This window comes from Atta colombica, unplaced genomic scaffold (assembly GCF_001594045.1).
Source record: "Atta colombica isolate Treedump-2 unplaced genomic scaffold, Acol1.0 scaffold56, whole genome shotgun sequence".
Taxonomy (NCBI): domain Eukaryota; kingdom Metazoa; phylum Arthropoda; class Insecta; order Hymenoptera; family Formicidae; genus Atta; species Atta colombica.
Window position 1 is genome coordinate 369946 of NW_017259546.1, and position 23472 is coordinate 393417.

At 33.9% G+C, this 23472-nt stretch overlaps 1 protein-coding gene across 1 annotated transcript in view; it reads right to left on the reverse strand.

Moving 5' to 3' along the window:
- Positions 1-23472, reverse strand: part of LOC108692022 (transmembrane GTPase Marf) — a 132262-nt gene that overhangs the window by 7727 nt on the left and 101063 nt on the right. Inside the window, exon 10 of the mRNA XM_018200108.1 lies at positions 17843-18039. Coding sequence (XP_018055597.1) covers positions 17843-18039 — 197 coding nt within the window. The remainder of the gene's footprint in view (positions 1-17842; positions 18040-23472) is intronic.

Here is a 23472-nt window from a genome sequence, read left to right on the forward strand (position 1 = left end):
GGAGGGAGGGAGGGGGATCAGAGACTCACCCCGTTCGACTCGCTGTCTCGGCGATGAAGTAAAGAGAATGCAGATTCGTTGCACCTCTATCTAAGATAAGCCCGGCGAGGGTCGGTACCAGACCTCCAGACGGACGAGAAAGTCGGCCCTGAGCGGAAGCTCAGGGTGAGCTTTACTTCCCCTCACAACACCGAGGGGAGCGAGGCGAGGAGACTGGTGTCCTCTCCTCGTCTATGGTCCGGTAATGCCCTGTCCGGGCACCAGCGGTCTTAGTCAGTACCGCTGGGGAAAGGGCTTCAGATCGATAGGCCCGAGGGCATCCTGGAAAAATGCTGCACGCGAGCTCAGGGCGCTCTCACCAACAGACCAATGAAGGACACTGGCGGGAGTTTTAGTGAATGCGAATCCCGCATAATCCTCAGTTCCGTTCCCGCGGGCTATGCATAGGCATTTCTTACGCTTTACAAAAAAAAAGGGATTAGATTATTATATACCTGTGGATATATAAACTTAACTTTAACCTAACCATACATGATACATGAATACATAATAACCTAAATTGTGTTACAATGAGACGTTATATTTGTAAACTTTTTTTGTTAATAACTTTTTAACGGAGAACATGCGACATCTAAAACTTGTTGGAGTCATGACTTTGACAACATATGTTCCCCATCATTGGGGCAGAGTCCCCTAATCTAAAGATTTATCAATTTTTCAATTACACAGAGTCATCTATTCCATTTTTTTATCTTATTCCTCTCTTTTAAAATGGCAATTTGTTGTTGCCGACAATTATTTCTTCCCTTATTATACTCTTCTATGTATTTAAGGTCGTATATCTCTATGAAAATACCAGGATTGGGAAAATTACTTTGTAAAATAACTAGTTACAGTTACAGTTTTTTTCTTTCAAAAGTAATTAGTTACAGTTTCAAATCGAATGCAGCAAGTAAGTCTCAACAGATTCCCATGTCTGGAGTGTATGTAACCGTCAATTAGTTGATTTCTATTATGGTACGAACATTAGATTGTGAATTATTAGATTGACAATTATTATTATGATTGGGAATTGCTGAAGATGGCGTAAATATAACATTTAATACATGTATATCAAAAATTTGTTTACTACTCTTCATTTATTAAATTATTTTATTACAATTAAAAAAATTTTTTACGTAAGAAACCGCTTTATTTAAATTGGTTTCCATTTCACTAGAACAACGATCAGGCCACGCTGTTTCCAATCGTACTTTATTATCAGAAAAATGATTCATTGATGCATTGTAATCTTATAGTGATAACAGAAAAACAATTTGTCGTAAAAACGATTTAGTCTCAGTCTACATGATGTCAAAAGAGCTGATGAAATATTCAGCTTTCAATGTTCAATGCAGTAGTAATGACTTTATTGAGCAATTATTAGATATTGGATTTGGGAAAAAGTCCGTGGCGTTTTTCCCGCTAGATGGCATTAAATGCTCAGCAGTCGGCAACTACTAATCGCATCGCAACACTAGACGTGCGTTTAAAAAGTGACATTTTAACCTTTGTTTTGAGTCGAAAAAGATTGAAATCGGTGAAGTGGATCAAAAGTTATTTTATTTTGAAAATGGAAATAAATAAGGAAAAAATTCACTATATTTTGCAGTATCACTATGATAAAGGCAAGAATGCTGCACAGGCTTGTGAAAAAATTTACGCTATTTACGGTGAAGATACTCTATCAAAATCAGCAGCATGGAAATGATTCGCTCGCTTTCGTGCTGGAAATTTCGATGTGAAAGATGAACCTCGCTCCGGTTGACCAATCACTGATAAGTCCGATGAAATCATGGTAAAAATCGAGCGTGATAAGCATGTGAGCATGCTCTGGAGATTGTCAGGGAACTAGGCATCGACCACAAAACAGTTTTAAATCATTTACACAAAGCTGGATACAAAAAAAAGCTTGATGTTTGGCTTCCTCACGAGTTGAGTGTTAGGAACATGATGGACCGAATTAACATTTGTGATACGCTACTGAAACGAAATGAAATTGAGCCATTTCTGAAGAAAATGATAACTGGTGATGAAAAATGGATCACCTACGACAATCCAACTAAAAAAGATCGTGGATAAAGAAAGGAGAGAAGGCGCAAGCAATCGCAAAATCTGGATTGACAAGGAAGAAGATGATGTGTGTATGATGGGACTGGAAGGGAATCGTTCACTATGAGCTGTTATCGTCCAATCAAACAATTAATTCCAAACTCTACTTTGAACAACTGCAGAGATTACAACAAGCAATTGAGAGAAAGCGGCCAGAATTAATCAATAGGAGAGGTGTCGTCTTCCATCACGATAAAGCTCGATTACACACATCTTTGATAACTCGGCAAAAATTGCGAGAGCTTGGCTGGGAAGTTTTAATGCATCCACCGTATAGTCCTGACATAGCACCCTCAGACTATCATTTGTTTAAGTCCCTGCAGAACTCGCTTAATGGTGTAAAGTTAGCTTCAAAAGAAGCCTGTGAAAATCACTTGAAGCAGTTTTTCGATCAGAAATCACAGAAGTTCTATCGCGATGGAATTATGGTTCTGCCCCAAAAATGGCAAAATATTATAGAAAATAATGGAGCATATTTGGTTTAAATAAATTGATTTCAATACTCTAAGAAAAACACTTTAATTTTACTTAAAAAATCGCCACGAACTTTTTCCCATACCTAATAAATTGAAAAAACTTATTCCACATGACTTTATTGCGAGGAGTCAAAATAAATTCTTCACAAATTTAAAAAATCAATTGAGACCAGGAGAATTTGTAGAAGTAGATTTTGCGGAAAACTATACGTTTGTAATGCAAAACGTAGCGCAAGTATTTCACTGGAACAACGATCAGGCCATGCTGTTTCCATTCGTATTTTATTATCAGAAAAATGATTCATTGATGCATTGTAGTTTTATAGTGATAACAGATTGTCATAAAAACGATTTAGTTTCAGTCTACATAATGTCAAAAGAACTTATCGAATATTTAAAAAACAAATTCAAAACAAATAATCAAACTTTATTATTTTTCTGATGCATCTCAACATTTTAAAAACAAAAAGGCGTTTAACTGAACATTTCAATGACTTTCAAATTGAAGCTAGCATTTCTTTGCAACTGCTCATAGAAAAGATGCATGTGATGGTTTAGCTGCTAAAACGTCTCGCACATCGAGCAAGTTTGCAACTAGAAACACGTGAGGACATTTTATCAGTTATTCAATTATATCAGTGGGCATCACAATCAATCAGCAATGCCGATTTTATTTACGTGAACAATGAAATATACGATAAAACGATAAAATTTTTACTTTGACTCGATTTTCTTGGACGGTTTAGAGTTCAGAATTAAAAAAACTCAGGGTTATCATACGATTATTTTCATAATTAATCAATTAAGATTTGCTGAAGCGAAAGTTGTTTCAACATCTAGCAAAGGTTTTAAAATCAAAATGACAAAATAATTAAAAATTCTATACATCAATATGTGACTAATTATTAATTTTGTAACAAATAACATTTAATACATGTATATCATAAATTTGTTTACTACTTTTTATTTATTAAATTATTTTATTGCAATTAAAGTAAATTGGTTCCCAATTTAAATAAAGCGTTTCTTACATAAAAAATTATCAGCTTTCTAAAAAAAATATTTATTATAAATGTTTATAAAGGATTGTAAAAAAAAGGATTGTTTTTTTCGAAAATTTATGATTTTCATTGTTTTGAAATTTAAATCAATTGAGATTATTTTTATTGAAAAGTAGAGAATTTTTTAAATAAGAAACTGTACATTGATATTTTTTTTACTGTAAAAATAATCGATAAAATTGATATTTTCCAAAAAGGAGGAATTGCAATTAGTACACTAAACGGTTCGCTTTAAAAAAAAAAACAAAAAAATATCGGTCATTAAATTTTCTAAAGAATTTTCTAAATTTTCTTTCACCTAAAGAACACTTTCACGGAGTGTAAACAATACCGAAGACTAGGTGAAATGTCATATCGGTTTTCAAAGAATCACATATATATATAATAATTCACATTGAATTATTAAAGCATTAAAGATCTGATTTCGATCAGAATAGGCATTTCTACTTCGTATTGATTGTGTTTTCATATGTACGATCTAAAATATGTTCTCTTATTGTTTATTTCAATAAGTTTTGTAATCTATAAACAAATCGCGAAACTCTTAATAAATTTTAAATACTTCAGAAATAATATTTAAATATATGTTTAATTGATACTTAAACAATATTTAAATTTATTATATCGACATAATAAATTCAAATATTATTTAAATATCAATCAAATATATAATTAAATATCATTTTTGTAGTAGAAATAGAAATCAAATCTTTTTGATAATATTTCAAAAAGATTGCAGATTGTTGTGCCGTTCGGTGATAATTCATCGCCACCAATTTCTGGTGTGCCTTTCGGTGCAACAACAAGCGATTTTGGGGTTTGGTTCGTAAAGGATTGGAACTCATGAGGAGCGCTGAGGAAGATGCACGAAGAGCGACAAGAAAAACACACTTAACTACTTTTCACTAATTTATTTAAAATAATTTCCTCTTTCATAATTACACTTAAATAATAATTAAATAATAATTACCTCTTTCATAATTACACTTAAATAATAATTAATGTGTCAGATTAGTTCAGTGTAACAATACTATTTGAATTTTGCTTTGATTACTCGTGGCTTATAATTTGCGCTTGCGATAATACTTTAAGGCGATCGGTATCGCGTATTGTAATTAAACCTCACTGCTCGCGATGCGCGAAACGTGCCTGTTAGATTTACTTGTGCGAGACTCCCCGGCCTGCAATCGAATATAAAGAAGTGCGCGGTGTCTTATTATCGCACTTTTTGGCGATCGATATGACCATATATATAGTCATGTTCGGCGATGAACGTCGATCGCGCATGAATGGCCAAATTTACAGGCTTGCATTTCCGTGGCACGTTGCCATGCCGAAATGCAAGGCTCAGAAATGATTTTTTGTGACTTTATAATGATTCTGATCTTCTATTTTGTAATCATTTTTTAATGTGATTTTGCCTGTATTTTCAATTGTTTCCTTTATTTTACCGTGATTTTTACAGTAAATTACAATATTTTGTTTTGTTGACTGAATATAACCAAAAATACGGATTATTTAATGCTATCTACGCAGTATAGTTCGCTATCGTATCATGTTACAACTTTTATAAGATTGTTTTATGTAAAATAAATCATCTAAATAAATTTCGATTTCGCAAATCGACTCTCGGTATTTATGCGGTGTACCGGAAAATTTTGTGTACAAATATTCTGTTCCGATTGTTACACATTTTTTCAATTCTTTCTGTGAGAGTGTTACATACGTGTGTCCCTCTGTATTAATTGCTATTAACGGATTGCGTATTTCTACGAATATGAATACATTTTTATGATCCTGTGCAGGGAGTGGCAACATATTTAATATCTTATATTTAGGTAATATCTTATATTTTGCTATCAGAGGAAATTTTAGAATAGTGAATATGTTTTCAGCGACACAATATGCGATGATAGTGGCTATTTTTTCTATTTTTGTCCATTCTTATTCTTTATCCGAAATGGAAAATAAAGTCCTTCCGGTAATTGTAAACTCGTGTCTCTAAAATTTTCTATATTTCCTATGGGTGTTAATCTGAGTAATTTAATATCCCTTCTTTTATGGCGACTAAATATTCTAAAATATTCTAAAATGTCATTCGCATCGCGTATTAAATCGAATAATATTATGTTAATTATCAGGAAGTGCTCCTGTATATTCATGATGTTCGTTCAATCAGTTACTCTTATAATTTTTTTATTACGTTCGCTAGAAGATATTCGTTTGTATTTTTTTTTCAGTGTGATCAAGGGTGCGAGCTATAGTCGTTTGTAATATTTTAATTTGATTTTGTACTGCGTATTATTCCGCTTGTTTTCTCATGTAATAATGTCAGCTGTTCGTTTATTAGCTTTTGTCATTTGTGTCCATTATATCGAACAATATTTTCGTAAGTGAGCTTACTCCATCTATTAATTCTCTTTTTTGAATTTTCTGTGATTTACCTGTGGTATATGTTGTGGTTACCCTTATACTATATACTAGGCGATTCACTAGTCTATCCTGCTCTGACAGCAGGTCTGATAGCAAATTGTTGACGGAAATTAATAATTGATAATTGTCGACAGATTGTCAAATGAGACAGATTGTCCCAGAATCTGCTGGGTTTCTGTCAATAATCTGCTGTCAAATCGTGTCAGAACAAGATCTGCGTCACTTCTGTAGTCTAGTACTAGGTGATGTCGACAAGATCTGCTTAGTTATAGACATATACTAAATAATAGACATATATAAGATAATATCATTAGATTAGATAATATCACAAATCTGCTCTGTTTCTTTCTCCAGTCTGGCATTTACTTCTGCTTGCAGATTCTGTTATGTTTTTTCTAACAGTCTGTCAACATTATGTACATTTAATTTTATAACAATTTTATTGTTATTTTGTTGACATAGTGTATAGTAGACATTTAAAAAAAATTGCTTTCTACAGACTTGGGGTTATCTGGGTTAGTTACATGATATTCATTGTGCGTGCATCATGTTCTTCACGGTCGATCCGCTTTTGTGTGCAAATAGGAAGAGTGGGTATATGAACCTCTTGAGTCAGCTAATCCTCCCTGTATTATCCGCTAGGGGAGGACGAATTAAGTGTGAGGACATGATGGTCGATGACGGTGTCAACCTTGATAAATTTGATGAATTTGAACGTGAATGATGGTGTTGATTCTGACGCTCTGGAGATGACATTCCAGAGATTATTCTTGAGGAGGAGGAAACTTCTAGTGATTCCTCGAGTGAATTGAAGAACTTTAGTAATTTCGACTCCAGTGAAGGTTTCGGGCTGTTCCATATCTCCGACTTTCCAGACTCGGAAGCTCTGATTAATTGAACGTTTTTTCTTCTTCTTTTCTTGTAGTTTAATGTCTATATATAGATTTTAATGTATTAAAACTAGTGAGTAGTTGTATTTTACTGGATATTTAATGTTTATAGTTATATTTTAATGGATACTTGGAGTTGTTCCTATCTATTTTTGGTGAGTCCTCTTTATTTTTTAATATTCTATATACATATAATTTAAGGCGATTTACGTGTGTTAATAATTGTTTTCGTCTTACTTTTAACGTATAATTAACATCGGAATTTTTTTCTAAGATTATGTATTGTTCCATAGTGTGTCTAATTTTTTTATCTGCGACGTAGCGTGGAGTAGTTTGGAGTATGGAGTAATGAGTAGTGTGGAGTATCTTGTTCTCTATTTTGAGATTAATTTCTTTTACCTTTTTGTTGTAGTCGTATTTTTTCGTTTTTTTCTTCTTTTAAATGTTCTTTAACTATTTAGTTTGTGGCTCGCAATCTTTTCTTTTAGTTCTTGCGGTCATTGTAAGTATACGATGACCTCGGGAAGAGGTGGACAGGGCCACCTCTGGGAAGGATGACTTGGTACCTATAAATTAATTCGGAAAATGTGTACTCCGTCGCCATATGCGATGTAGTATTGAATGTGAAAATCGCATATGATATTCACTCATCCCAGTTGGTTTGATCTTCATTTATATAGTGGCAAAGATACTCATTTGACGTTACGTTCGTTCGAGAGCTCTGTTGCTCTCTGAATGATAGGCGGTCATTTAGATTTTTTCGTTTATATTAAATTTATATTACAGCCATATTAATGGTTTATAATCTGTAATTATTTTGAATTTTATTCCATATAAGTATGGTCTGAAATAACGGCCCAAACTATCGCGAATAGTTCTTTTTCTGTAGTATTATAATTTTGTTCCGTTTCGCGATAAACCCGGTTGGCGTACGCGATAGATTGATCCTGATCTACCATACTTTGAGACAGTACGACGCCTATCGCGTAATCTGAGACGTCTATTGTGACGATGAACTCTCGCTCAAAATCTGGATATTTTAATACAAGTTTTAATACAAGTGCGATTAATTTTTAATTTCTCGAAAGCATTCTATTGCTCTGAGGTCCAAATGAATTTTTTGCTTTTCCTTGTCAATTTTATAAGCGGCTTGGCTATTTTCGAAAAATCTTCTATGAATTTACGATAGCATCCTAGTCCAATAAATGCTTAGATATCTTTCATCTTTTTTAGTACCAGGAATTTGTTTATGGCCTCTAATTTAAACGGATCGGGCTGTATTTCGTTCGATTATAGTTAGTTAGTTAAATCTTTATTGCATCCCCTTGAGGTTACAGTTATATACAATTATATACACGCACTTTTATTCTAACTTAATCTATTTTACATTAACTTATTCTATCTTATCCTATTTTAATGTTTCTGTCTCTCCCTACACCAGGATTTCCGCTTCCGCTGTATTACACCAATAACAACTCTTTCATTCTCATAATCTACAAAATCATCCATCTTTCCCAGAGCTCCTCCAGAATCTCCCTTTCCCTCCTTTCCCTTCTCACCTCTTCTCCTCTCTCTCTCTCTCTCTCTCTCTCTCTCTCTCTCTCTCTCTCTCTCTCTCTCTCTCAAAAAACTCTCTCTCTCTCTCTCTCTCTCTCTCTTCCTATACCTTCTCTCTTTCTTCTTTTTTTCTTTTTTTAAATGTTCTTTAACTATTTAATTTGTGGCTCGCAATCTTTTCTTTTAGTTCTTGCGCGTAGTCATTGTAAGTATACGATGGTCTCGGGGAGAGGTGGATAGAGCCGAAGGATGACTTGGTACCTATAAATTAATTCGGAAGATGTGTACTCCGTATGCGGTGTAGTGTTGAATGTGAAAATCGCATATGGCTTTGTTTGCGCTTTATCTCTTTTGAATAGACTCAACCTATCGATATTTCTCAAACCGACCCGCTATTTCTCCCGAACATACTTGCCCCCACCACCCACTCCTGAGCTCCGTTTCATCTCACCGCGCGTCACATGCCCGACACCGAACTCCCCTAACCTCCTTTCTCTATTTCCTTTCCACCCTTTTCCTTCACTTCTTCCCATCCTTCTCTCACCCTTCCTTCCACTCCCTCTCTCACCACCACTCACTAACACGTTCTCAAACCTCTCTCTCTCTCCACTTTCACCCTCTGCTCTGCCCATTAACAAATCGTCCACTTAACCTATCACACCTATCACACGGAAGTCCCCGTGTTCGGTTTTAATGTGCTCTAAATAAATTATTTCTTTTTGCAAAAATTCGCATTTGTCAGATTGCAATTTTAGATTGTTTTCCCGTAATCTTTTTACCTCTGTTAGTCATTTATTATGTTCTTGTAAGCTGGGCCCGTAAATAACGATGTCATCTAAATATACCATTTCAATGGTATATTTAGCATTGGACCATACCATTTAGCAATGGTATATCTTGCATTCCTGATAAAATTGTATTCATTAGTCGCTGGAATGTCGCAGACATTCATTTTTGCATTTTTTAATTCAAACGGCATGCGATGAAACGTAGTGATCGTAAGGCGTGGAGAAGGCTATCTTCCCTTTATCTCGCTCCGATATGGATATATGATGATAATCGGACGCGAGATCTAAAGTTGTAAAATATTTTGCGTTTCCCAATTGGTCCAATATCTGCGTTATATTTGGAATAGGGAATGAATCTCTGATCGTTAAATTGTTTAATTTTCAGAAATCAATTTCGATTCTGAATTTCGATTTTCCGGACGCGTTGACTTTTTTTGGAATTACTAAAAAGAAGTGCGTTTGATTGGTTAGTACTAGGTTATATTATTTTATGTTTTAGCATTTTGCGGATTTGTTTATTTACTTCTGTTTTATATTTATCTGGGAGACGGTACAATCATACGTTCTCGGCCGCGAAGTCAGTTCGCGTGGTTATCTCGTGTGATATTACTGCCGTACATGTCAATAGTTCTCTCTCCAAATGGAACATGTCGCTGTATTCTTCGCATATGTGCATAAACATTGCCTTTTTCTCTTGATTTAGATGAGCATCTCGGATCAGCTGTTTGACTTTTTCTTCGTGAGGCATTTCAGGTCACTCGCTCGGTTTTGTTGTATTATAGCTGGCACTTCTTCAAGCTTGTTTATCCATTCTTCAATGGTCATCTGTGACACTTGAATTGAATTTCTGCAGCGCTTTCCGTGGTGTTTAAGATACTCACAGGGCATGCAAAATTACGGGGTTCTACTAGACAACACCCGATGAAAATTCCCAGTGACGGTTCTTCCGGTTGAGTCACGCCGGTTATGTTTCGATCAACCGCGATTTGCACAATGATTTCGCTGCGTGGCTTTAATGTTGAACGGATATAATTTGAAGTACGAGTTATCGATTAGAATTAATTTTTTACGATAGTCGGTAATAATATGTTTTCTAATGAAATCGGTTCCCAATATGCCATTGTATTCCATTTCGTTGTCTTTTATGAATGGGTACCTAATTGTATCATCTCTTGTTTTTATCGTCACATAGATTCTTCCTAATGTGGTGAGAGTATGTTCTAACCATTGTGATACCCATCAGTTTAATTTTTTCTTCATATATTTTTGCTGTTTAACATTTTTAATTTTAATAGGGAAATAGTCGCGCCTGTGTCAAAGAGGTAGTTGATCTTTTCCTGCTCGTACGAGTAATGTTACCATATCAAGTCCTATTTCTCTCGGTTTCTCTTGTTTCACGTGTAGGACTTGATATTCGGCGCGCTTTTTTGGTTGATTCTTCTTGGGTTTCGTCACTATCATGCGAGTCCAAATTTTTTTCGTGATTTCCTTTTCTGCTGTTATGTTTATTTTCGAAACTATTTCGGGTCGTTTGACTCTTGTCGCGTATTATCTCTTGCAGGCCGGCCGTGCAATGCTCAGCACTCATCGCGCACGTGGCCGGTCTTCTTACAATATTTAATTACGGCGTTTACTCGCGACTTTTGATAAGGTATATCTACTGTGACAATCTTGTGACGTACATGATTCTCTGCGTATTTTCGTCGAATTTCCCTCTCTTCCGTATGGATATGTCAGATGGATTTTGTACCATTTCTTAAGTTTTGTAGATTTCTTCGGGATCAAAGATGAAAAATGTCGTTCTCCTAAGAGGTCAATGAAAATTCGCGTCTAAGGCTCAATTGGCTCGGCGTTCGGCTTAGATACGGTCGCGTTCGTCCATTAATCGATCGATGAGCATCAGTAATGTCGCTATTTATCAAGCTAGTATCTATACCATTGAACAAAAATTCGCGTTGAGTTATAACATTCGGCGAAGTAGATAGGCTTTCTCTTGAACTGTATCAATTTAAGGCTTTCCGCGCGCTATCACGGATTTCGATGAATGCGTCGGTCGCGATTTGCACGGGAGTGTACGTGTTAGTTTCTAGCATGCGTCGCGCCGATTCGCTGAATAAGTTATTCGAGGTCCTCGATTCGGAATGTCCTCGTTTTCGAATATTCATACCGCAATAATAGTTACAAAGGACTTACAGTACTAAGACGCATGTCGCTCTCCGCATGGCTGGCTCGATGTTCTTCGAGGTCTCTCAGAGATTCATCTACTGCAGTCGGCATCGACTATCGAAGTCGCGCTGTTTTTTCCACGATGCTGTCTCGTGCAAGGTCATCGAGGCTGATTTGGTGACACCTCAGATTTCTTTAATCCTTTAAATCCTTCGTTGTTCGTCGGCAGCTCCGGACGTCGACCTCCAGATGATTATCATTTCACTCGTTCCCTCATGTGTTATTTGGCTAATTATTAGCCTTAACACGGCGTGAATTTTGCCATACATGTCTTCTCTTGGTGGAAAGTTCATATTCGCAGATTCAATTTCTCCAATCCAATACCACTGCGCGATTTTATGGTCTTAGCGTGTCTCCTTCGGAGACGAAGCATGTCGGGCTCTCTCATTTCTCCGCTTCGGTGAAATCCCACTGCTGCCAGCAATTTTGTAGTGTCATTCGGTAATAACTCACCAATTTCTGGTGTGTCTTCTGGTGCAACAAATAATTTTGGGATTTGGTTCGCTTAAAAGGTTCAGACCCACGAGGAGCGCTGAGGAAGGTGCACGAAGGACGACGAGAAAAACACACTTAACCACTTTTCACTGATTTATTTAAAATAATTTCCCCTTTATAATTACACTTGAGTAATATTAATGTATCAGATTCAATGTAAAAATACTACTTGAATTTTTGCTTTAGTAGTAATTAGTAATTACTAATGGCTTATAATTCGCGCTCGCGATAATACTTTAAGGCGGTCGATATTGCGTATTGGAATTAAACACTCGCTGTTCGCGACGCACGTACCTGATTTACTTGTGCGAGATTCCCCGGCCTGCGATTAGGCAGCCGAATATAAAGAAGTGCGTGTCTTGTTATCGCGCCTTTTATAGTGGATGACCATATATTTATGCCCGGCGACTAACGTCGATTGTGCATGAATGGCCAAATCTGCAGGCTTGCATTTCTGCGACTAATTGCCATGCCGAAATGCAAGGCTCAGAAATGATTGCTACCTTGCATTTCCACTAGCTTGTTGTTATGCCAAAATGCAATTTACTGATACTTTGGGACTACAACAGGATTCTTTCAGTAATATTTCATCAACCTTTCAAAAAAGATTTCATGTGCAAGAATCGCGGACATTTTTTTATTCCAGAGCTGTCTCAGAAATATTGCAGGAGTACTTCGCAATTTTTATGAAATGTTTCACTTTTTAGTTGAAATTTTTCTGAGATATTTCTGAAAACCTTCGGTACTGCACGAGATTGTAACATTAAAAGTATACATACTTATTTATACAGCATTTATATAATAAAAAATCACGAATTTAATAATAAATTTAATAAATCGAAATGTTAATAATCGTAAATTTTTATTCATTGTCGGTAATGTCATCGTTTAATTACCTCTGGGGCTCCATTAATAGTCACGAAAATTGCATTCATCAGTAATAAATGAAATACTTGGAAAAAATTTTAAAATATTTGTTACACTTATGAAAGCTATAAATAACATCATTATTTAAATTTATTTTGTCGTAAAATTTATTTAAAGATCGTTATACATATATAATGTATTCAACATTGTGAGTCCACTAATTGCGCATGATTGGTCATGAAGTCGTTATTATAGCTATATTTCGGCGGATAAGTTCGCAGCAATGAAATATAATATGCATCGTTTTGATAATTTCATTATGATTATTAAAACAACAAGAAATGTGTATGATTTCGTAAAGGCGCAGTCAGATAACCTTCCTAAAGCTTTTACAGGAATGATTACTGACTATTTCATGAATAATGAATGTTATAATGTAGATGAATCAAGTGGAGATAAAAGATAAAATAGTCAATGTTATCCTTGTAGAAAAGTATTAGGTGTAGTAAAAAGAAATCCATTATTTTTCCATTCAATTTTATGCAAAAATAATGGATTTCTTTTTATTACTGAGCATTAGGAGTATTTTGAGACACTATAGCACTACTGTATTACTACATTACTATAGTAGTGCAGAATGAGTAGTGCTAAGATATTCTATCCGCGGTGCAGCAAGATACTAAATACAGGAAATATACATAACAGAAACTAACTATTAATAACTCTATTTAAAACAAAACTTTCAGAGACTCTACGAGCACACTTTAATCGAGCTGAGAGTAAGTGATGGATTTCATTTACATACGCTTCCTTATAGGGATCCGCGTTATTTTCTCTATGAAAAACGAGTCCATCTTACGGCGGTACTGCGTATTACATCGCTTGCTTGGCGGCGTCTATAGCGTACATATAATCTGCAGTACGCATAATACGCAATATCGTCGTGAAATGGACTCGTTTTTCATAAGAAGAAGACATGAATCCCTATAAAATGCAGTAGTACCCAGTAATAGTGTAGTACAATAATGCCTCAAAATACTCTTAGTGCTCGTATTTGATATAGTTTATTAACTACTCTTGTAGAAAAGTAATACTTTTTTACAAGAGTAGTTAATAAACTATATCAAATACGAAATCAATAGTAATTTGTCTAAATTTGATAATAATTGTATGTATTTTTCTTTATTCAGAACGCTCAGTACGTAACCTTTAAAACCTAATCTATCAAAATTCTCAAAACTCATGTTCTTTATTGCAAATCAGAATGACCAAATTATGATGATTCTGCAATCAGAATATAAGTTATTAATATAAAATAAGTTAGTTATTGAGTTAGTTATATTAATGCATATATTGTATAAATATATATAAGATCCAGCCGAATAATATGTAAAAGTCGATACGAGATAATTTTTTATGAAAAAGTAAAAAAAATATATAGAATAAAATTTTTCAATTTTCTGCTTAGTTTTCGAAAAAAATTGAATTTGAAAATCCGCTGCGTACGTATACTGTTATGATTTAGCTACGATTCGTCGAGCGATGTATAACACGTATGTTTATAAATAATATTTACACGGAATCTAAAAGCTATTAGATTTAAAGAAAAACTCAAAGAAAATTTTTAATGAACAAAATTTTATTTTATCACTTACAGTATTGCTGAAACTTGTCGGATACATAACTGTTCCCGCCTAATTATCGATGCCTGAATCCCCAACGTATTTTAGTTTTTTAATTGCTCAAACACTAATCGATTGCTTATGTACAATTTTATAATTTAGTTAGTTAATTATTCTTAAAAGATTCTTGAAGATTTGTGAACGCTGCAGCGAGTTATCACAGCATTAATAATGTCCAATGTGTGATGATAAATATGAAGTATATTGAATGCTCTTATTCTTCTGACCTTTTCTATATATATATGCGAAGACTTGCGAGTTTCCAACAGTTCATGTTTTGAAAGTTTTTTTTTTCTATCGCGATACACTTGGTGATCGTATTATTTATACATTTTTTCTTCTGTAACATATGATCAACATGCTTGAATCTTCGATCCGCCATAACAGCACAGTCATCCGGAAGCTTCTGTAAATACTAACTTTTTTCTACTGTTACAGCATCATCCATCAAAACCTTCCAATATAAAATTAATATGATCATTGGGTGTTGCAGAAATTAAATATTTCAAGGTGTTGTATTCCTATTAAGTAACGCTTTGATATATCGGATTTGTTGGTTTTTTTTTAATTTCAATTTCAAGGCAATCTATTGTTGATTTACATTATACATTTACATTAATATTTGCAATGAAATTCTCTTAGCAAATTTCATCATATTGATACGCACTAGGCAGATTAACCCTCCGCGAAACATAAGGGGGGGGGGGGGTGTGACATATCCCAATAAAATAAATTTCTATAACTTTTTAAAAAGTACTGCGCGCATATTGCCGGTTTCATGTAACTGAAGAGTGAATTGTACCAATCATACTAAATTATAATATATTCATGATAAAATACAGCATGGAGCATGAGATACATTCACATATGATCCATATTGATTTTCTACCTGGTTCGCAGAGGGTTAATTTTTTTAAATAAAGGGCTTACACTGATAAAGTCTGATGAAATATGGTACAGACATTAGTTGCACTAAGTCTAAAACTATCATCTAAACGAGAAAACGTGTTTAATTTAGTCTCGATAAAGTTAAATAAATGCCACGAATGTTGATGTTTGTTTTTTCAGATAATAAATTTTTATAATGAAAAATCCATTAGTTGGAATTCCAATACACATTTTTTTGGTTTTTCTTTTGCCAAGAGCAAATGTCTTTCTAATGCTTCTTTTAAATAATATTTTTTCTGTAACATCTCATTATTAGTTTCTTCAAAGGATAAAAATTCTTCACACATCTCAAGTGTATTGTTGAGGGATGATGTTTTTGTTACTGTTGAGTTTGATGTACTAATAATATTATTACTGATTTTCAAAATTTTTGTAAAACATTGAGTATCTGCCGTGGTTGGTCTGCAATCAATTACTTTATTTCATACATCAACTTTGTCTTGTCTTTGAATGAGTTTGTGATGTTGATTAATTCTATCTGTTTGCAATTTTCTATTCTTGAATGTAAGTTATCGGTAGTTGAATTCCTTCCATTCCTAGAGATTCAGGTTCTAATTCTAAAATATTATGAGACTGTGTAATAATTTCCTCGACTTTGGCAATGATTGTGGCTTTGTCTGTAGTTTCGTCTGTGGCTTCGACTGTGACTTTTGCAGTTTCACAGTTCTCTTCCAAAACTACATCATCTGTAATTTGCTTCCTAATTTCTGGATTCTTTTTCTCAAGCGAACATTTCACTTGGCGCAAGCACTTGGAGCAAGCAGAATCCGAGTGTATTATAATTTTCCAAATCCTTCTGCAACTATGTTATAAAACTATGTTATAAATTGTTCAAATATAACTTGAATACAATGAATTTGTGTGTGTGTGTGTGTGTGTGTGTGTGTGTGTGTGTGTGTGCGCGCGTGCGTGCGTGCGTGTGCGTGTGTATGTGTGCGTGTGCGCGCGCGCGCGTGTGTGTGTGTGTGTGTGTGTGTGTGTGTGTGTGTGTACACAGGGTGTCTCGAAAGTTTTTTGCCAATCGCTTATATGTAGATAGAGCGGACTAAACTGAATCCAAAAGTCTTCTACTATTTTCGTAATAGTTAACAAGATATTAATTACTAAAAATTGCCAAATATTGGTCTTGAATAATTTTTTACTCAAATATTATCAACTCAAATACTTTATAGAAAAACTGCAAGAGACAAAAATTATTTATTTTCTTCTCATAGAACTCTAAGAATTTTTTCAGAATTTTTTATCAATTTTTTAGTGCATTTTCTTATTTTTATCAACATGAAAAAATACAATATTAAAAATTTCTGAAAAAATTCTCAGAACTTTATTCAGTTTAGTCCGCTCCATCTACATAAAAGCGATTGGTAAAAACTTTCGGGACACCCTGTATATATAAAACATATACATAATAAATAATAACTTACATTAAAATAATCTCCGCAGCAGTATAAAGCTGAGTAAAAAATTCTCGCCCATCGCTTCTTATAAGCAATTGCTTTCTTGCTTCACCTTTTGGCACTGGTAAAAATCTTTGCAAGTGCACTAATAATTGTATTTCCACATTCGCGGAAAAAAAACAAGATTTATAATACTATTTTAAATTACAAAGCGCTACGGTCTGAATGTTAAGATATTGAACTATTATATTCATTTAAATGAATTAATTTCAGAAATTATAATTGCGTGCCAATATGATTGTCGGACTAAAGATTTATAACATTTCTTTGCATTTTTTTATTCTAATATCTTGTGTATATATTGGAATGACACTTGAAGACAATTTTAAGGTTAAACATGACGAAAATAAGCAAATATAATGTAATGGATGCGGCGATGAGATTGATCAATTACCGATGGCTAATAATGACGTCATACGTCATTATTTTCGGACCTTTTCGGGCGAAAAAATCTGGTTTAAATATGACAATTTTTGATATTAAAATTAGAAATATGCATGACATATCTTTTTTATATATTTTTTTAAAAGCACATACGTGATCTAAATTATTTAATAATAATTTTTTAAAAAGTACGTTGAACCGAATTTGCCGACGAACTTTAATCGTCGATGTCTTGGCTGATTGAATTATTACAAAATACGGCTGCACTACAAAGTTGTTAAGACAAAGTTACTCAGGATCATGACCTTAATAATATATGTCAAGGTCATCGGAGATAGGTCTCCTAATGTCAAGAATTATATGTATGTGTATATATATATATATATATATATATAGTGTGTATATAGATATAAATATTATAACATACTGTTGTACTTGATGACTGCAATTTGCAGAAGTCAGATCTACAATTAATCGCAGTTTCTTGGTAGCATGCGTAACATATTGTCGCTTAAATTCACGTTCTTTTGCTTTATTAGTCCATGTTAAACGTTCGTAGAGATATAAAGCTCCATATATAGTACCAATTATAGCAATTAATCTCCAACCTACTGTTTTTAACATCTAAAAAAAAACATATATTTGTGGAATCTTGTTTTCTTTTATAACTCTCTTCTCTATAAATAACAATATATATGCACGCGTGCGTGCACGCATAGAATATTCTAACTAATTTGAGAACTACTGTAACAAATTTGGGAGATTTTCCCATAAATTTGTAAATTTTTTCTTTTCACTAAGGAATTTTTGGGGACATAAAAAGTTTAAAAAAATTTTGAGAGACTTTTTAAAAGGAAAATATAAAAAAACATTCAAATTACGGATAAAACATTGAAAAAAATCTCAATATGGGGAAAACTTTCGAACAGATTTAGCAACACTGTTGAGCGCTTTGAGAAGATTCTAAACTGTAAATCGAACTCTGACGAGATTGTTGTTTTATCAACTTACACACATATAATTTAAGAAAGGATATAGCAAGATTTTGTACATAATCCATCGCCATAGGGGATAAAATAAATACTCGGCTAAAAGAATGTTCCAAGTTTTATCCCAAAAGAGCCACATAATTTCGAGATATTAAAAAAAAGCGAATTTTCATTAGTATTTTTTTCTTTGTTAAATCTAAACGGATTTTTACAAAAAAATCATGGATATAAAGAATATCAGAAAAATTAGAATAAAGAATTTTTTGTCGTTCTTGGTTCAAAATTTTATTTAAAAAAAAATTTTAAGAATTTTTAAATCGCTTTTTATATATGATCTGACTCTTTAAAAGCTCGTAGAGTAAAATGTCACTCCAAGAGATTGAAAATTAAACCTGTTTTAAAAGAATGAAAATATTATTAGTCTTGTTTAAAGCTCCTGAGTAGTCGCAACGGCCATGTTGAAATCGTGACGTAAGAAGCGGAATAACACGTTAATTTATGTTACATACATTTAATAAAAACAATTTGAATAAAACAAAATGACCAGATCACTTTAAAATATTTGTAAAAATCGATAAAAAGTGTCCTTTCCTCTCATGACAGTCAATAAATGGTCGTAAAAGGCACGTAAAATGAGTCTATATACGGGCAGAAACACACGGTCCGACAGCTGTTGAAACGAGTAAAATATACGCTTTTACATATAAAATTCCAAAGTAACTTTAGTTTTCATCGATTATTTCATCGACTTCGATAATACAAAACAAATCACATTTTCACAATTAAGCAAATAATAACGAAATATTATAGCACGCAACATAAAATTCAGCCATTTATCATGGTGCGACAATATAACACACACAATCATGAACCCATGTCCGTGTGCTCGCCTGCAACGCGACAAGAGTGAACGAGACAGCGAGCTTCTTCTCACACTACTCGCTTATTTCAAGTAATCGAAAATACTTTCTCGGTTGCTCAGTGCCCTAGGCATCAATAAGAAGCGAAGGGCATCCTAAATAACGTAGAAGTTTTAATAAATTGTAATAATAGTGTTGTGCCCCTCCCCTTAATTCAGAATAATATAAATCATATTAAAACGCAACATTTTATGAGATATTTAATTGTTTTTCATGCGCGTTAGTATACCTCTCCTTTATAAACTCAAGAGTAGCAAGAATAGATCAATAGAAGTAGAATTTTATCGGAAAAAAATTATAAACCAGCATTTCTTTTCATGAAAGTCTCGAAAAGTCATCAGAAAAGAAATGCATATGTTCGAGACTCGAGACTTGTGAAGAAAATATGCGAAAAAAAATCGAATAGTTGCAAAAACTACGCTTTTCGCTTATAAAACGAAAGATATTGATTGTATAAAAAAAAATCGGTATGAAAAAATATAAGTATTCGAAATACCTACAAAATGAAACGTGGAACATTAAAAACTTCATACGTTATTTGATATGAAGCATTAACAAAATTATTTCCATTTTTTTTTTAAAAAAGATCCACTTTTTAAAGGCGTTCTATAATAGTCTAACTGCAAAAAATCATTTTGTTATTAAGTGTAATACATACAATTCTTGAAGAAAAAAATCAAAAAAATTGCTGCAACTGCTCAAAGATGAAGAAATTAAGTTTTCCGCAGACAGATTTTTAGTGAATAAATGGCTTATTACAAAAACTAATGAACTTTTCAGGCTTGTTCAGATGCTAGATTTATTCATCATTACGAGGGCTACATTTTACAAGAATTTCAAAGCTTTGCGTTTAAATTTCAACAAACAGAGAGAGAGAGAGAGAGAGAGAGAGAGAGAGAGAGAGAAAGAGAGAGAAAGAGAGAGTAAAAAAAGATTTTTTCATCAAAAGATGTTTATTTTTTTCTACTAAATTAATAGATCGATTTTAATGTTCCACGTCTCATTTTGTAGTTATTTCGAATATCTACATTTTTTTATACCGATTTTTTTTCATACAATCAATATCTTTCGTTTTATAAGCGAAAAATGTTTTTTGCAACTATTCGATTTTTTTTCGCACATTTTCTTCACAAGTCTCGAGTCTCGAATATATGCATTTCTTTTCTGATGGCTTTTCGAGACTTTCATGAAAAGAAATACTGGTTTATAATTTTTTTCCGGTAAAATTCTACTTCTATTGATCTAATCTTGCTACTCTTGAGTTTATAAAGGAAAGGTATACTATATAACGCGCACGAAAAATGATAAACAATTAAATATTTCATTAAACTGTTGCGTTTTAACATGATTTATATTGTATTATTCAGAATTAAGGGGAGAGACACAACACTATTATTACAATTTATTAAAACTTCTATGTTATTTAGGATGCCCTTCGCTTTTTTATTAATGCCTAGAGCCACCGAGCAGCCGAGAAAGTATTTTCGGTCACTTCAAATAAGCGACTAATGTAAGAAGAAGCTCACTGTCTCGTTCACTCTTCGCGCACCGCAGGCGAACACGGACATGGGCTCATGATTGTGTGTGTTACATCGCCGCATCATGATAAATGGCCGAATTTATAGGCGTGAAAAAATGACGTTTTGACGAATTTTATGTTGCGTGCTATTTCGTTATCTTAATTGTGAAAATGTAACTTGTCTCGCATTTATCAAAGTCATAATTATCGATGAAAACTAAAGTTATCTTGGAATTTTATATGTAAAAGCATATAGTATATTTTACTCGTTTTAACAGCTGTCGGACCGTGTGTTTCTGTTCATATATAGGCTCACTTTACGTACCTTTTACGACCATTTACTGTCAAGGAAGAAAAGGACAGTTTTCATATATTGAAGGACAATTTAAAAGGACAGTTTTCAAATAGTTTAATTACATTTTTTTGGATCAGCTATTTTGAATGCGCCATCATTGACATTTCCATTTAATTAATAAAGATTCGAAGACAACTTATCTTGCAGAGTACATTCAGATCCAGATTTTGAATAAAAAATTCGATTACTGCAACCTTATGTACTACTAAATGTCGAGGACGCCATTTTAGATTCTCTATTTTATATATTAGGTGTACAACTTTGCTTCCGCCGTTTTCCTATAGATGGCTTTAGCGGTAAGTGGTGGTCGAAATAAATAGGTCATACAATAAATTTGGGCATCTGTCAACATAACCCCATAGAAACATTAGTCGATTTGTGTCTGCATCATAAAGTTATTCTCGATTGAAAATGTCAGTTTACGAGCCAAATTCTCGTCATTTGCGGGAGATTTTAATTTTTTGCTTCAATATGAAGAAATCTGCAGTTGAGGCTCATCGAATTCTCTCAAATACTTATGGTGAAGCCGCTATAGTGAAAGAACGTGTCGTGAGTGGTTTCAACGCTTGAACGGTGATTTTGATGTCGAAGACCGGCATAGCGGTGGAAGAGAGAAGGTTTTCGAAGATGCAGAATTGGAGGCATTACTTAAGCAAGACTCGTGTTAAAATCAAGAAGAATTGGCACGATCATTGGGAGTGACTCAACAAGCCATTTGCCATGCAAAATGCCTCAAAGCTATGGGAATGATTCAGAAGCAAGGAAATTGGGTGCCGTACGAATTGAAGCCGAGAGATGTTGAACGGCGTTTGTTTGCTTGTGAGCAGCTGCTTGAAAGGCAAAGACGGGAAGGGATTTCTGCATCGCATTGTGACTAAGGACGAAAAATGCGTTCATTACGATAATCCCAAGCGCAGAAAATCATGGGGAATTCCCGGCCATGCTTCCACGTCGACGGCCAAACCGAATATTCACGGCTCCAAGGTCATGCTCTGTATTTGGTGGGACCAGCTCGGCGTAGTGTATTATGAACTGTTAAAACCGACTGAAACAATCACAGGCGATCGGTATCGAACGCAATTGATGCGTTTGAGCCGAGCATTGAAAGACAAACGGCCGCAATACAACGAGAGACACGATAAAGTGATTTTGCAGCATGACAATGCTCGACCCTATGTTGCGAAAGTGATCAAGACATACTTGGAAACGTTGAAATGGGAAGTCCTACCCCACCCGCCGTATTCTCCAGACGTTGCTCCCTCTGACTATCACCTGTTTCGATCAATGGCACACGGCCTGGCTGACCAGCACTTCCGGTCTTATGAAGAAGTAAAAAATTGGATCGATTCGTGGATGGCCTCAAAAGACGACCAGTTTTTTCGACGCGGGATTCGTACGCTACCCGAAAGATGGGAGAAAGTAGTGGCCAGCGATGGACAATACTTTGAATAAATGTATAACCAGTTTTTTACAATAAAGTCTCGAATTTCGGAAAAAAAACGGCGCAAACGAAGCAAAATTGTACACTTAATACATAATTTTCCATTTTTAATAACAGAATCATGATGAGCGACCCTTAAAACTTCTAAGTACTAATTATCTTAAGAAACTTTTGCAATATATTTGATTTATGATAAGTTTTACCATGGTATAATATACTTCTCAATAAAAAATAGAGAACACTTTAGAACGCGCTCAATTACAATATTCAGAACCGTAATTCGGTGAAAAATTATTATAAACAAAAAATTAAAAACGCATTTGAAAGCTTGAAATCTCTATTTTCGAAATCGATTGATATTTCAATCTGACTGTTTCTTTACGTAGATATACGGACACAAATGGATATTCGTCAATTCTGAAAATTTTTTACAAACTTTACGAAGATCTATGGCATGAAGTAAAAATGCCATGCCATAGATCTTTATTATTATATTAGATTGAAATATCAAATTACTGATTTCGAAAATAAATATTTCAAGCCTTTAAATACTTTTTTAATTTTTTGTTTGCGATAATTTTTCACCAAGTTATGATGTTCTGAATATTGCGCAATTTTGAGTTCTAAAGTGTTCCCTGTATTTTTGTTGCGTAGTGTACATAAATAAAAATTCGACTTACAAAAGAAAGCACATATAACATTAAAAATATCTACTTTCCCTGCATTTCTAGGATATAAAACTATTTTTACTATTTCTTATGTGTGGCCCAAACATCAGATTTTTTAACATCCTCTTTTCTGCTTTAAAAAAATATTATATAAAATATTATATA